Below are 12,494 nucleotides of genomic sequence, written 5' to 3'. Positions count from 1 at the left end.
TCAAGAGACAGATCATACGAGACATGGCAACAGGGCTAGGTGTGGAGGTGTGGAGGCTTCAAGTTGGCTTCTAAAGAACTATAATGACATTTACAGTAATTGTCAGGTTCCCTGTCTGTCTCCCCTACTTGATTGTGAAGTCCTTGAGGGTTGGGGCTGGGTTTTATTCCCTGTTCTATGTTTGTTGAATGAATGAGCTATTTGTCTCTACCTGTTTATTTTGCCTTGAATTGTAGAGAACTGGCTTTGGCAAACTACATGATGACTGCTGCTACTAGTGCTCTCATAGGTACCTCTAGACACTGTCGTCAAACAAACTTCTGGGGGTATCTGGAGGCTACATGGCTTTGGTTTTCTCATCTCTAGTGAAGTTTTTGTCCCTTGACTATGAACTCGTTGATAGAGATTGTTGGGTGAACTGAGAGGTGTTGTTAGCATTTGGGAAACATGAAAACATGAGAAGGACAAAAGAAAGGAATGAACCAAAGAGAATTAGGGGGAAGAGCCAGGAAAATGGAAAAGACATTTTCAGGAGAAAAAAATACTACTTTATTTCATAAAATTATTAAATTATATTACCCTATCACAATAGTATTTGTGATAATAGAGCAAGTACATTGTACTTAAGTATGCATGGCTTTATACTAAGTAGAACCACATTGCCAAGATGTGATGATTTTCCTGAATGAGACTTTAATTAGCATCATAGTATGAGCCCAGGCTTGCTACTGTTTGGTCCAAGTCTGGAAGCCAGAAAAGAACAATGTAGGCAGATGGAGTGCTATTTAAGTTTAGCTCTCTCTGAGCCGAAGCAGAACAGACTTTTCTTACATCATGTTACTCTGTGTCTAGAGTCTTTGGAAAAGCTTCTTCATGCTCCCTAGACATGCAGAGCTGGAAGTAAGTAAAAACTCCACCTGGGTCAGAGGGCAATGAAGCCCTTGGGTAAGCTTCTATCTACAAATGTTTTTCAAACAACCTGGTCCAATTCTTCTGAATAATGATCAGGACAAAACAGAAGACCCTCTGTTTACATGTCTGGCAGGTCCACCATCAGCCAAGAATTGACATCCCCACATATAGCTGCGTGAGAGCACTGGGAACCATTTGAAAAGCAAAAAGTTAGACATTGAGATTCAAGTTAAAGAAAGTGCCGGGCTCTCCTTGAGATTAAGAGTCTTGAGTTGAATTCATGCAAAGTTAAAATGAAATAACACTCCCTGTATAGCTATTTGTTTTCCCTGTATTAACCTCATAACTTCTTATTTTAAAACTCAAAAGGTCACATCTCCCAACTAAAGCCACAAGTAAAGACTAAGTAAAAACCAAAACAAATGCAGCATCGTTCTGTTACTAACGAATGCAGCTGATTAAAAAGGAGTCTCCAGTCTATTGACATGTATACTGAACTAGATCATACTTACCAGGAGAGAGATCTGTCCTTCTTTAACAATGTTTAAGATGCTTTTCACTTTTTTCAGATATTCACTCCTTTCTTCTGGGCCTTGGGAGCTGGTCCAGTTTAGGCCACTGACCTGCTCTTCTGCTTTGGATTCTGCTGCTGAGGATTGTAGGTGGAAGGCCCTGAGCTGGCAGTCTGGTGTTGTCTTCTCAACTTTTCGACCATGAGGATCACTAAATGTCTTGTTTAGGAAGTCTTTACTCTGGTTTTCAGGCTCATATGCAGAGCCACATTTAACCAGAGGAGGTGAGATCTCGGTTTCTTCAGTGGACAGCTTGTGCTGGTCGTGGATGACAGCTGATGCTTTTCTCAAGTGAGGGCTTTTCACGGGAGAAAGAACACAAAATGGTGCCATGTTGGATGATGAGCTCTCAGAACTTCCTGTAGAGCAGGCTTTGCCAGAAAGGCCATTGATGGTTGTGCATAAGCCCAAAATTCTTTTTTCTGAAGTCACCTTGGTAAAAGAGGCAAGCTGCTGACTGGATTTAATATAAGGCACATCCAGAATCTCATCCATGTCGAGGTCGTAGTGCTCCAGTTCACCCAGCGATGTGCTGGGCTCAGAGCTCTTACCTGGTGGGCCACCCACTCCATCTCCAGGGCTGAGCTCCTGAGGCTGGGGGCCCAAGTCAGACTCACCCCCTTTCTGGTACTCAACCACTTTCTGGTTCTTTTGGTCATCACTTTCATTGTTCTCCAGAGTCTCTGGCTGATGTTTCAGTGGCGAAACCCGCTTCACTGGGCGGAACTTACTGTACACATCAGCGATTCCTGTGGGCTTTTGCGTGTTTGTAATAAGAGTTGAGATGCCACAATTCCAGCTAGAGCTAGAAACTGTTTTTAAAAAATTAAAATAGAAAGCTATTAATTTGGAATGCTGAACATATCTTGGCTATGCAGGTAGACTTTGTTCATTCACATTATGTTCAAATTAAGGCTCTGTGTGTGAGGATGACTTAGAGTACATATCGATAGAACAAAAAAAAATCATACTTACCATTGGAAAACAGTGAATGATCAAAGACAGTTATAACACAGTGACTCAAAATTAATTAAAGTAATAATAATGGTAAAGGTAAACAGCTAAGGAAGCAAACCCAGATAGGTATTTAGGTTTATTCCCTGGATAGATCTACCTCCCTGGCAATATTTTTATATTTGTCACCATCCTGAAAAACAAGATTAGAGAATAAGATCTTCAGTGTTAAATAAACTTCCAAACTGATTTAGGGAGAAAAGGGATGTATGCACACATGCACACACATTAGTGTGCATGTTCACATACACCCCTAATGCATAAGAAGTCCCATGAAAGGAAGTGGCAAATTATTTAATATTGAGCAAATTCAAACTATGACCTCCTGAGTGACTCCCTAGGTGTGCCATTAAGTGGATTAGGGAAAGAATAGGAAGGAATGCAGTGCTCAGGAGTTGAAAGGACTGTGGGAGAGAAGACACAGTTGAGTTAACTCCACCTTGGTCAAAGTACCCTGGTCAACTATCACGCAGCAGCATTTCATGGTGCTTTCTGACATATGACACAGTGACAGAATGCACTAACACTTCACAACAGAACATGTTCTTTAGGATTCAATACTGCCCTCCATTGTTGAGAAGGCTGGAAACAAACAGGAGAAGAAAGTTCTGAAAAGAAGATAGGTCAGGCAGAGTGGTTTTTTTTTTTCTAATTTCTGTGCAAAGTTTGGATAAAGATTGTGTGTTGGTTTGCATTTGAGTAAGTGTCTGGTTGTGATAGAGTAGAACGTGAAACAGCCAGACACACCTGGAGGTGAAAGATAAGAACCATCTCTCCTGGTTATGAGAGGCTGCCTGGTGTCTTCTCTTGGGGCAAGCAGATGGAGCAACAACAGTCTCCTCAGATATGATTATACTGCTTCCTCCCTGGGCCACTCCCCTGCTAGATAAAAGATGACCCAGTACCCTTGGAAACTTGCAGGCCACTGATTTATGGGTTCCTAGTTCCCTGCCACGTAGTTTCTATCATCCCCCATCAAAGGGTGAGATTTCAGGGGGCATGCCCTACAACTAGGGACCTTCCATTTACCGCTTCTCTTCTGAAACAAGTGGGAAGCATGTGTATGTGTGTGTTCTTTGCTACTAGGAACAACCAAAGAAAAAAAGAACATGAGATGGGTGTATACTCACATCTGTAACTTCTGCCATCGCCTCTGGCTATGACTGATTCTTAGGGTGAAAGTGGAACATACATTATTAAAGTTCCCTAAATTTAAGCTACTGGTCATTCTTCTTCCTGCTGGGATATGTTCTAAAAGGATTCAGAGAAGTTCTGGAACCAAGCTAAGAGGATGAAAGTGAGTGCCCTGAGCCTGAATGCTATATAACTATCAGTGAGTTCTTTCCCTGAAATTGACCACAGTTTTGCATGAGGTTTCCAAGGGTCTGCACTATGCAGTCCACTTCTCAGACCTTTCTGGCTCTGACATTTTAGAATCTAAGAAGAGAATACTATGAGCTGTGGAAGCACGGCTGGATTCTCTCCAATAAGTAATGTAGAAGAGAATGTTCCAGAAGGGAAGGAAGGTATTTAGATGGTCTTAGGCTGCTGCTTTCCTTCCTTTTTGCTGGCTTTAGTTCTTAGTTGTACACAGTGCTTGGCATAGATCAGACAATTAACAAATGCTAGTATGTGAATTTGAATCTCACTTTGCACAACACATTAAATCTTCTAAAATGCACAAAGTGCATCCTTCTGAGGGATTTACAGTTTAATTTCACAGGGGACAAAATCCTGTTAATAAACTCAGTGGAGTGATAATCACCAGTAAGAGCTCAATTTGCTAAAGTTATTTATGAAATGTAAATATGCAAAGGCAAAGACTAATTACAGTTGGTCCCTTATAAATTTAAAAGTTTTCTACCTTTTATATGACCTTTTCTCTCTAAAAATATAAAGCCATGAAAAATTAATGTCTGCCAGAAATTTCTGCCAAGTCTTTCTCTCTTCAAGAACACATGGTTACTTATTTAATTAAAATAGCAGATAGTGGACATAGAGTTTATAAGATGCAAATATGCCTTTAATTTTATTCATCAACTTTCTGCAAGGCTTTAAATAAAATGGAATATATATATATATGTACTCATAGACATTTCTGAGATACACTCTTATTATTGAGTATATTTGGTAATATTTTGCCAATTACCTTGATTTCTTTGGAAGCTCTAGAAAGTGTGCATCTCAGAATGTAATAAAAAATTTTAAAGCCACATAACTTAGTAGGTCAATACAATGAGTGCATTGTACCAATATATTTATGTATTATATAAGGTCGTAGGTTCAAAGGGCTACTCTTTTATGTTGGCTTTATTTACATGTGAAATTTTTTCCAAGTGATACAGGGAAATGGATACCATATGTTTCCCAGCTGTTTTGTTCTGACAGGAGCCATTAAAAACGCTCTATGGAAACGAATTCTGTCTGGGTCTTACGAAAACACGTCTTTTCACAGAAGGATCTAGAAACTGAAGAAGGAGTGTCAACATTTTGGCTTGTTGTCCCCCTCCTTCTTCAAACCTATGGCTCTTTTTGAGGCTGTGAGTGAGATCTGTGTTTTCTCATCTATGTCTTGGTTGCCAAGAAAAGACATCCCAGTAATGAAAAATGGATTATTTCACAGGTTTTCATTAAAAGTCTCCAATTTATTGCTATGTCATACACCTGGATGGGAAGAAGGGCAACTTTGTGCTATATACAAAAGACAAAATTCAATTCCTTTATTGCTGCTAAGCTCTGTAATCATGTATTTTAAGAATAACACAGAAGAGGGGCTATTAATGACTAGTAAGATTTTCACTTGCAATTATTTAAATCTATCAAAAATTTCACTCATACTTTTATTTTATTGCAATACAATAATAAATTTCTTACCATACATGGAAACAAAGTTTAGACTTATTTTGTTACTAGAAAAATTTTGAGGCTAAATTTGCTTTTTGAAAATTATGAATAAATTCTTTACATGTTAGCAAAATTTAAATCCCCCCAAATTTTATCTATTTTAGATTTGTACAAGTTCCATGAGAGCAGAGTCTGTGTCTAATTTATCTCTCTATCCCTTAAAGAACCCAGAAAATTGCTTTACATAAGTAGATTCATAATGACTTTTTGGTTGAATGGGCTCATTTTTAACATCTTACAGAAGTAAACATGCCTAATAAGCCTTAAACCTGCCTATCTGATTACACCACAGATTTTCTAAAATGGTCAGTAAGTAAACAGACACGTATTTGCTGCTGATGTATAGGCCACAATTATCTCTTCGGATCTAGCTGACACTTGGAATGCCACTGAGCTTTAGCAAAGTATTTTCCTGCTGACTGTCCACACCCATCTATTGATTGAACAAACATGTGGTGCAGTCTTAGAATGTGCAAGGATTCCTGATAGGTGGCCTGGTCTAATCCAAATGCCTCATCTTTCTCCACCCTTGCCCACTCCCTCCCCTTCCCCTTTTCCCCTAACACATCCAGATGCTACTCCCCTTCCAAAAACATATCCCCTGTGATCGTGGCCTACATGGTGACATGAACACTTACGCAGTCTCCCAAGCAATCTATCTCCAAGGCATCCTTGACTCTTCTCTTTCCTTGACCCCTGCCCTTCATTGCTCAGGCACCAAGTCCTGCTGTGTCCTTATCCTCAATCCCTCTGAAATCTGGGCCCTCTTCATCGTCACTAAACTGGCTGGACCACACTGGGATCCTCTCCCACAGTCTCTACAAGGTTTTCCTGGCTTCCCCTGGTCTCTTTTTTCAGTCCTGAGTTAACCTTCTTCAGTAAGTCTGACTTTGCCACCCAAAATCCACTCAAATATTTCAGGTAGCCCTGTACTAAACAATATTTCTCCATATGTGGGTGCATATCCCTGCAATGTCTAAGAGGCACAGAGGAACCATGCTAAATACCCCTGATTTACAGAGTGAGAATGCTATTGGCCTTCCAAATTCTCTTTTTTCTTACTAATTAATATAAGGAGACTCATTTTGGTGCTAGAATGAATTTAACTCCTTTCCAAAACTTACCATTCCCTATTCGAAAAATGAGACCTCAGGCCTCAGGCTCAGAGACGTTCATAAGCAAATAATGAAAGGAATGTTTTATGTTCAATTTATCACATTCATTTTAATGATGACCTTGAATTTATTGCAAGTGACCATGGCTTTCTATTTACAACCATAGTGACATGAAGTTTCTTTTAAAAACAAATATGTTTGAAAGTCAGGTGTTTTAGAAAAATGTATTAAATAAACATAGTACAGGTGCAATACAGGAAAAGCAAAAATAACAGAGGTAGACTTGGGATATAACACATGTTGTGGAAATGATACTTAAATTACTAGGTTTGTGAAACTTTGGCTTCCAGGATAATAGTTAAATTCTTTAGCATGGTATGTAGCAGCTCTTGTATTTGTATTTACCTTATCATCTCAGCACTCATGATTCCCAAATCACTAATTTTTCCCTGCAGCTCCACTGCTAAATTCATCCTTTCTGGATATACCATACTCTCCCTGCATTTAAGCTTATTCTTACTTTCCTACAATGCTCTTGGCTGTCTTCTCTGCCTGAGACTCAGGCTCATCTCACAAGATTACACTCAGGGGTTACCTCCTTTGTGCAGTTCCTGTGACTCTCCTAGGGAATAATTGCTCCTTGCTTCCTAGTGCCCTGATAATACCTGCACATACCTAGAGCTGGGCATTTTTGAAATTCTGTTACAACTATTCACTCATATACCTGTTTCACCTTCCCTCCTGAGAACCCCTCAAGGGCAAAGATAGCCTGAGAACCAACTTGTGTTTATAACCAGCCCTTTGTATAGCAGAGTGCCTTGAAGATACTGGGGACCAATGACTTAATCTTTCAATGAATGGATGAACGAATAAAAGGGGAGATGGGGAGGGAAGGAGGAAGGAGGAAGGAGGAAGGAAGAAAGAAGGGAAGGAAGGAAGGAGGGAAGGAAGATGCCAAAACCAAAGAAAAAAAGTATAGTAAATAAATATGAGTTCTTACACAATGAAGTCACCTTGCCACATTTTGGGCATACTAATTGTGCCAAATATTTCAAAGATGGTGTTAGTAAGCTCTTGAAAATGTTTAGACAAGATGTGCTGCATATGAAAACACTTTCATCTATTTCCTACAAAACATTCCTCAGTTTCCTCATCTGTAAAATGAAGGGGTTAGACTATAAGATTGCTAAAACCTGATCCACCCCTAAATTTCTATGACTGTATGGAATGTCTACAAATAACAGAGCTCTTTATTCTGAATGACTCACTATGAAACACTATAATTTCTCTGGATCTATGTCTTTCACCAGATCCTCACAAATTTATAATTATGAGGCTATGCTGATTGCTGACACAGAGCAACTCTTTGGCTCCTAAGACTGATAAATTAGTATTTTCTTAGGAAGATAATGGACAGTTTGCTGTTGCAACAGTGGATTCAATTTTCAGGACCGAACGTCAATGGTGGCTCCCAAAATGCCTATTTATTTTACCTCTAAATAGAAAGTTATGTGTCCATATTAGAAAATTAGCTTGAGACATCAAGAATAGAAAGAAAAGGGGTATGATTTAGGACAAACTAGTGTTCCCCTACTGTTTTTCATTAAAAGTTAAATGGATTTTATTTTCCATGAGGAACAAAGTGGTCAGCTTTAGCTATAATTGCCTTCAAATATACACAACAATATACCTCACATCCATAGCTACTGGAAACCTAGTCGCCTTCAAGGACATACTTTTGAAGTTCTCCAACATTCCATTTCCTTCCATTTTCACAGCAAAAGGAAGGGCATTATGAATGATTGGGAATATTAATGCTAGAGTCAGGAGTTTGGTTAGTCCTATATAAGCTGAAGTCTGTACTGCACCCACTTACTGCAGACACCTCAGGCTCTGTAAGAAGTGATGACAGGTGGCTTATCCCATGTTCTGACAGTAGGAAGAAGGCACAGAGTCTGAGTGAGGATGACTTGCTGGGTGCCTGATCAAAGTTAAGGCTGAGTCAACTCTGGATTTGGAGAATTGTGATGGGGCACTGTCTTGGGAAGAGCAAAAGTGTGTGTGAGGAATGAGTGTTTCTGGGATGTTCCCTTCTGGCTGCTTGCTCATCCTTTTCATTGATGCTACAGACCCTCTAGTAAGGGTAATGTAAGGCTGAGGAAGGAGGACAGAAGGCTTGTTTATTATAGAAATGCCAGCCAACAATCTATCCACATTAGGGCATTAAAACACTGTGGGGAAAGCGTCATTGATTTGGGTTCTAAACTTTCTGTCTTTAAGTGGCTACTGATATCAAGCAGCTGTCATTGAATGTGTCTGATTCATGTTTTATTATTCCCAGCTCTGCCCAGAATTGTCAAGACCTGCTCACATAACTTTGCCCCCTATTTGCACCCATTTCTTTGTTTTGTGACAACTCATTGAAATACTCAAGCCCTACTACCCTGGATAGAAAAGATACTTTACCAAAGAGGCATATTCCATCACGAAATCAGACTCAATATTTTGACAACTTTAAACCTTTGGGCTTCAAAAGTACAGTTTCCATAGAACAGCAATTGGTGGGGTGAAGAAAGTTACGTGGTCTTCGCATTATTGTGTCATCTGTAAAGTATGCTGACCTTCACTTTGACACTAGCAAAACCTCGGGAGTGGATTAAGTTTTGTGTTCATTCCAGGCCCGTTTACCAGGTTTCCTTTCCTTCTTTCCCTCCCTTTCTTGAGGAAATGTAGGGAGAGATACATTTCAAGGGACAGTGAAAGGCTCACCATTGGAGATGCTCTGGAACAGGGCAGAGCTGTGAGCAGGCTCAGTGTGGCTTCTGACCGTGCAGCACACACACATTTTAACTGAAGGTGGCGATGTTTTACAGGGGTGATCTACCGTCAAGGACAAAGGACTCTGAGTTACTGCTCTTTGGTAAGAGAGAACAGGAGGCTGACAGCACAGGCTGAAAAATCCCTACCCTCTTCTCTCCATTTCCAATTGACAACTTCCAAAATGCCTGCTGATTTTACTTCTAAATATGGACTATGTGTCCACATTAGAAAATTAGCTTTAGACACCAAGACAACAAAAAAAATGGGGTATGTCTTTAGGGTATAAGAGTATTCCCTTCTTGTTTTATTGTTGCTAAAACTTAAATGCATTCTATTTTCCGCAAGAAACAAATTGGTGAGTCTGTGAAAACTGGTCTTATTTTAAGAAGGACACACTTTAAGGGGAGGAGAAATGGAAGGCCCAGTGCTGGCCTGCAGCCTACTCTTGCTCTTGGCAGGTCTGTGGGTCTGCCCATGCAAGCTCCTACCATGGCCTGAACTCTCAGCTACAAGACTGGAGAGAGAACAGGCAGATGCAGTGGCAAACAAAGTGGGAGGAAGAGCGGAAAGTGGCTCGCCCTGGGATTAATGAATGGCAGAGCTGCTGCACCTCCGTCTTCAGGTGCAGGTCACCATACACTTCACAAATATTACTATAAAGAGTGAAAGAAAGATTTAAATGTATTTTAAGAATTCCACAAAGCAATATTTCTTATTTGGAATTTTCCTAAAACGTCCTCCACTTAATACTTTAAAATTGCCAATACCTTTGTGTAAGCCTTTTTATGTTTCTGAGTACAAGGCAAGTGTATGATTTCATTAGAGATTTCCACAACTCTGGAGGATGGAAAGGCAGTTCTTATGTATTCTTACTTAGAAATAAATGAGAACTCAGAGAATTTTAAGTATAATGTGGAAAATGACATAGCATGCTGACTTCTCAACTAGGACCAAGGTCCTCTGACTCTAACTTTCTTCCCGTAACACTGGAGGACTGCCTTATTGAAATTAAATTATTCCCTAAAGATATAATTCACATTTTTCTCTATTTGGGTCACATATATGCAATGGAATCCCAGAAATCAGTGGTCGTACTCATTTCAGATTCACTCTAATCTAAATCCAACACTGTGTTGTCTGTCTAAATTTCGGTAACCATTTACTAGGAACCTTCTGTGTGGGAGCAAAGTCAGAAAAATAATTTATGGTTGGGCAAGGTGGCTCACGCTAGTAATCCCAGCACTTTGGGAGGCTAAGGTGGGCGGATCACTTGAGGTCAGGAGTTCATGACCAGCCTGGCCAACATGGTGAAACCCCATCTCTATTAAAAATACAAAAATCAGCCAGGCATGGTGGTGCACGCCTGTAATCCCATCCACTCAGGAGGCTGAGGCAGGAGAATCGCTTGAACTTGGGAGACGGAGGTTGTAGTGAGCTGAGATTGTGCCATTGCACTCCAGCCTGGGCCACAGAGCAAGACTGTCTCAAAAAAAAAAAAAAAAAAAGGAAAAATAATTTTTAATGACTTTTCTTGGGTGGGCGCACTGGCTCAGACCTGTAATCTCAGTGCTTTGGGAGGTTGAGGCAGGAAGACTGCCTAAAGCCAGAAATTTGAGACCAGCCTGAGTAACACTGAGATCCTCATCTCTACAAAGAATTAAAAAATTAGCCAGGCATGGAGACTTGCTCCTATAGTTTCATCTACTAGGGAAGCCGAGGCAGGAGGACTGCTTGAGTCCACGAGTTGGAGGCTGTGGTGAGCTATGATTGTACCAATTCACTTCAGCTGGGGCGAAAGAGTGAGAACCTGTCTATAAAAAACAAACAAAAAAATCCCCCAACCTTTCTTAAAAACAGTTGAGTGGAAGGGTTTCCTTCCTCTTTATTTTTAGCAGCATTAGCCTAAATTTAGTCATTTTATCACTGAGAATCTGTTCTTACAGCTGCTAATTCCTTCAACTGGCTAAGGGTGGTGATCCTTTTTTTTCTTTTTTTTTAACTTAGTAAGCAAGAAAAGCAGGAATACAAAGCATCGTCAGAGTGTTAAAGCAATTGGTAACTGGCAGAATGCTATAGTACTCTTATACAGTTCATTCATTCGACAAATATATATTGAATGTCTCTATGCACATGTCACTAGGGGTGCAGGAGTGAATGAAATAGACATAATCCTCCTCAGACAATGATGCAAGTACACAGATAAATAAAAAAATTACTAAATGTAAACTGCTTTGAAGAAATGAGGGGACTGGAATAGAAAACAGATGAGAACCTCATCAAGGAGGTGACATTTAAGCTAAGATCTGGAGGATGAGAAGCCAATTACGTGAGAAACTGGGAGATAATATAAGAGGAAAGATAATTTTATGAAGATCTGAGTAGGTAGAAGGAAGCACATCTGCAAGTTTCTAAAGGAGAGAGAATCTGGCAGGTTCTGTAGCTGTTATTGCTAGATCAGAGTGGGTCAGAGTCAAAGCAAGCAAAGTTGAAGCTGGGGGACGTTATCAGTGACCAACCCATTTGGGGGTTTTATTGGCCATAACAAAGAGTTTGCTTTTTATTTTAACTGAAATAGGGTATTTCTGAGGGGTTTTACAGAGAAGTATTGTCTTCAGATGGCAGAAGGGGAGAGGGAGCTCTCAGCAGCTGCTTTGATAAGACACTAATTCCATTTATGAGGGCTCCATCCTCTTGACCTAATCACTTCTCCAAAGATCCCACCTCCAAATACCATCATCTTGAGAGTAAGGTTTCAACACACAAATTCTGGAGGATCGCAAACATTTAGTTTATAGCATGGGGATATACTTTGAGCACAGAGACTCAAGACCTGGTGATGAATTGATGTGGGACATCAGGGAAAGCAAGAAATCTGGCTTCAGCACCTGATGAGATGTTTCAGTCAGCAGAGTGCAGTTCACTGAGGAGAGAGTCTGAGGAGGAACACATCAGGCAGGGGAATTCAAGAATTTCTCTTTAGAATTCCATGAGACATCTAAAGTAGACATTGAGTGGGCCATTAAATAGGAGGCTGGAGTGTGGCGGGGATTCACAGCAGCATGTAGATGGTGTTTGAAGCTGTAAGCATGTATGAGAGACCAACTGAGAGGCTGAGAGGGCAGAGGGAGGGTCCTATTAAATATTTAGTCCCACTTGA

General features: G+C 40.2%; 1 protein-coding gene across 7 annotated transcripts in view; it reads right to left on the bottom strand.

The window, feature by feature from the left end:
- The window catches only part of SNCAIP (synuclein alpha interacting protein), a 152,242-nt gene that overhangs the window by 44,410 nt on the left and 95,338 nt on the right, over positions 1 to 12,494 (bottom strand). For all 7 annotated transcript variants that reach the window (XM_063665164.1, XM_063665166.1, XM_063665168.1 and 4 more), the window contains exon 4: positions 1,425 to 2,296. In XM_063665164.1, the coding sequence (XP_063521234.1) occupies positions 1,425 to 2,296 (872 nt within the window). The remainder of the gene's footprint in view (positions 1 to 1,424; positions 2,297 to 12,494) is intronic.

The sequence above is a fragment of the Pongo pygmaeus genome, chromosome 4 (assembly GCF_028885625.2).
Source record: "Pongo pygmaeus isolate AG05252 chromosome 4, NHGRI_mPonPyg2-v2.0_pri, whole genome shotgun sequence".
Classification (NCBI taxonomy): Eukaryota; Metazoa; Chordata; class Mammalia; order Primates; family Hominidae; genus Pongo; species Pongo pygmaeus.
The sequence above is the reverse complement of the archived record's forward strand: the minus strand, read 5'-3'. Positions and strand labels throughout refer to the sequence as shown.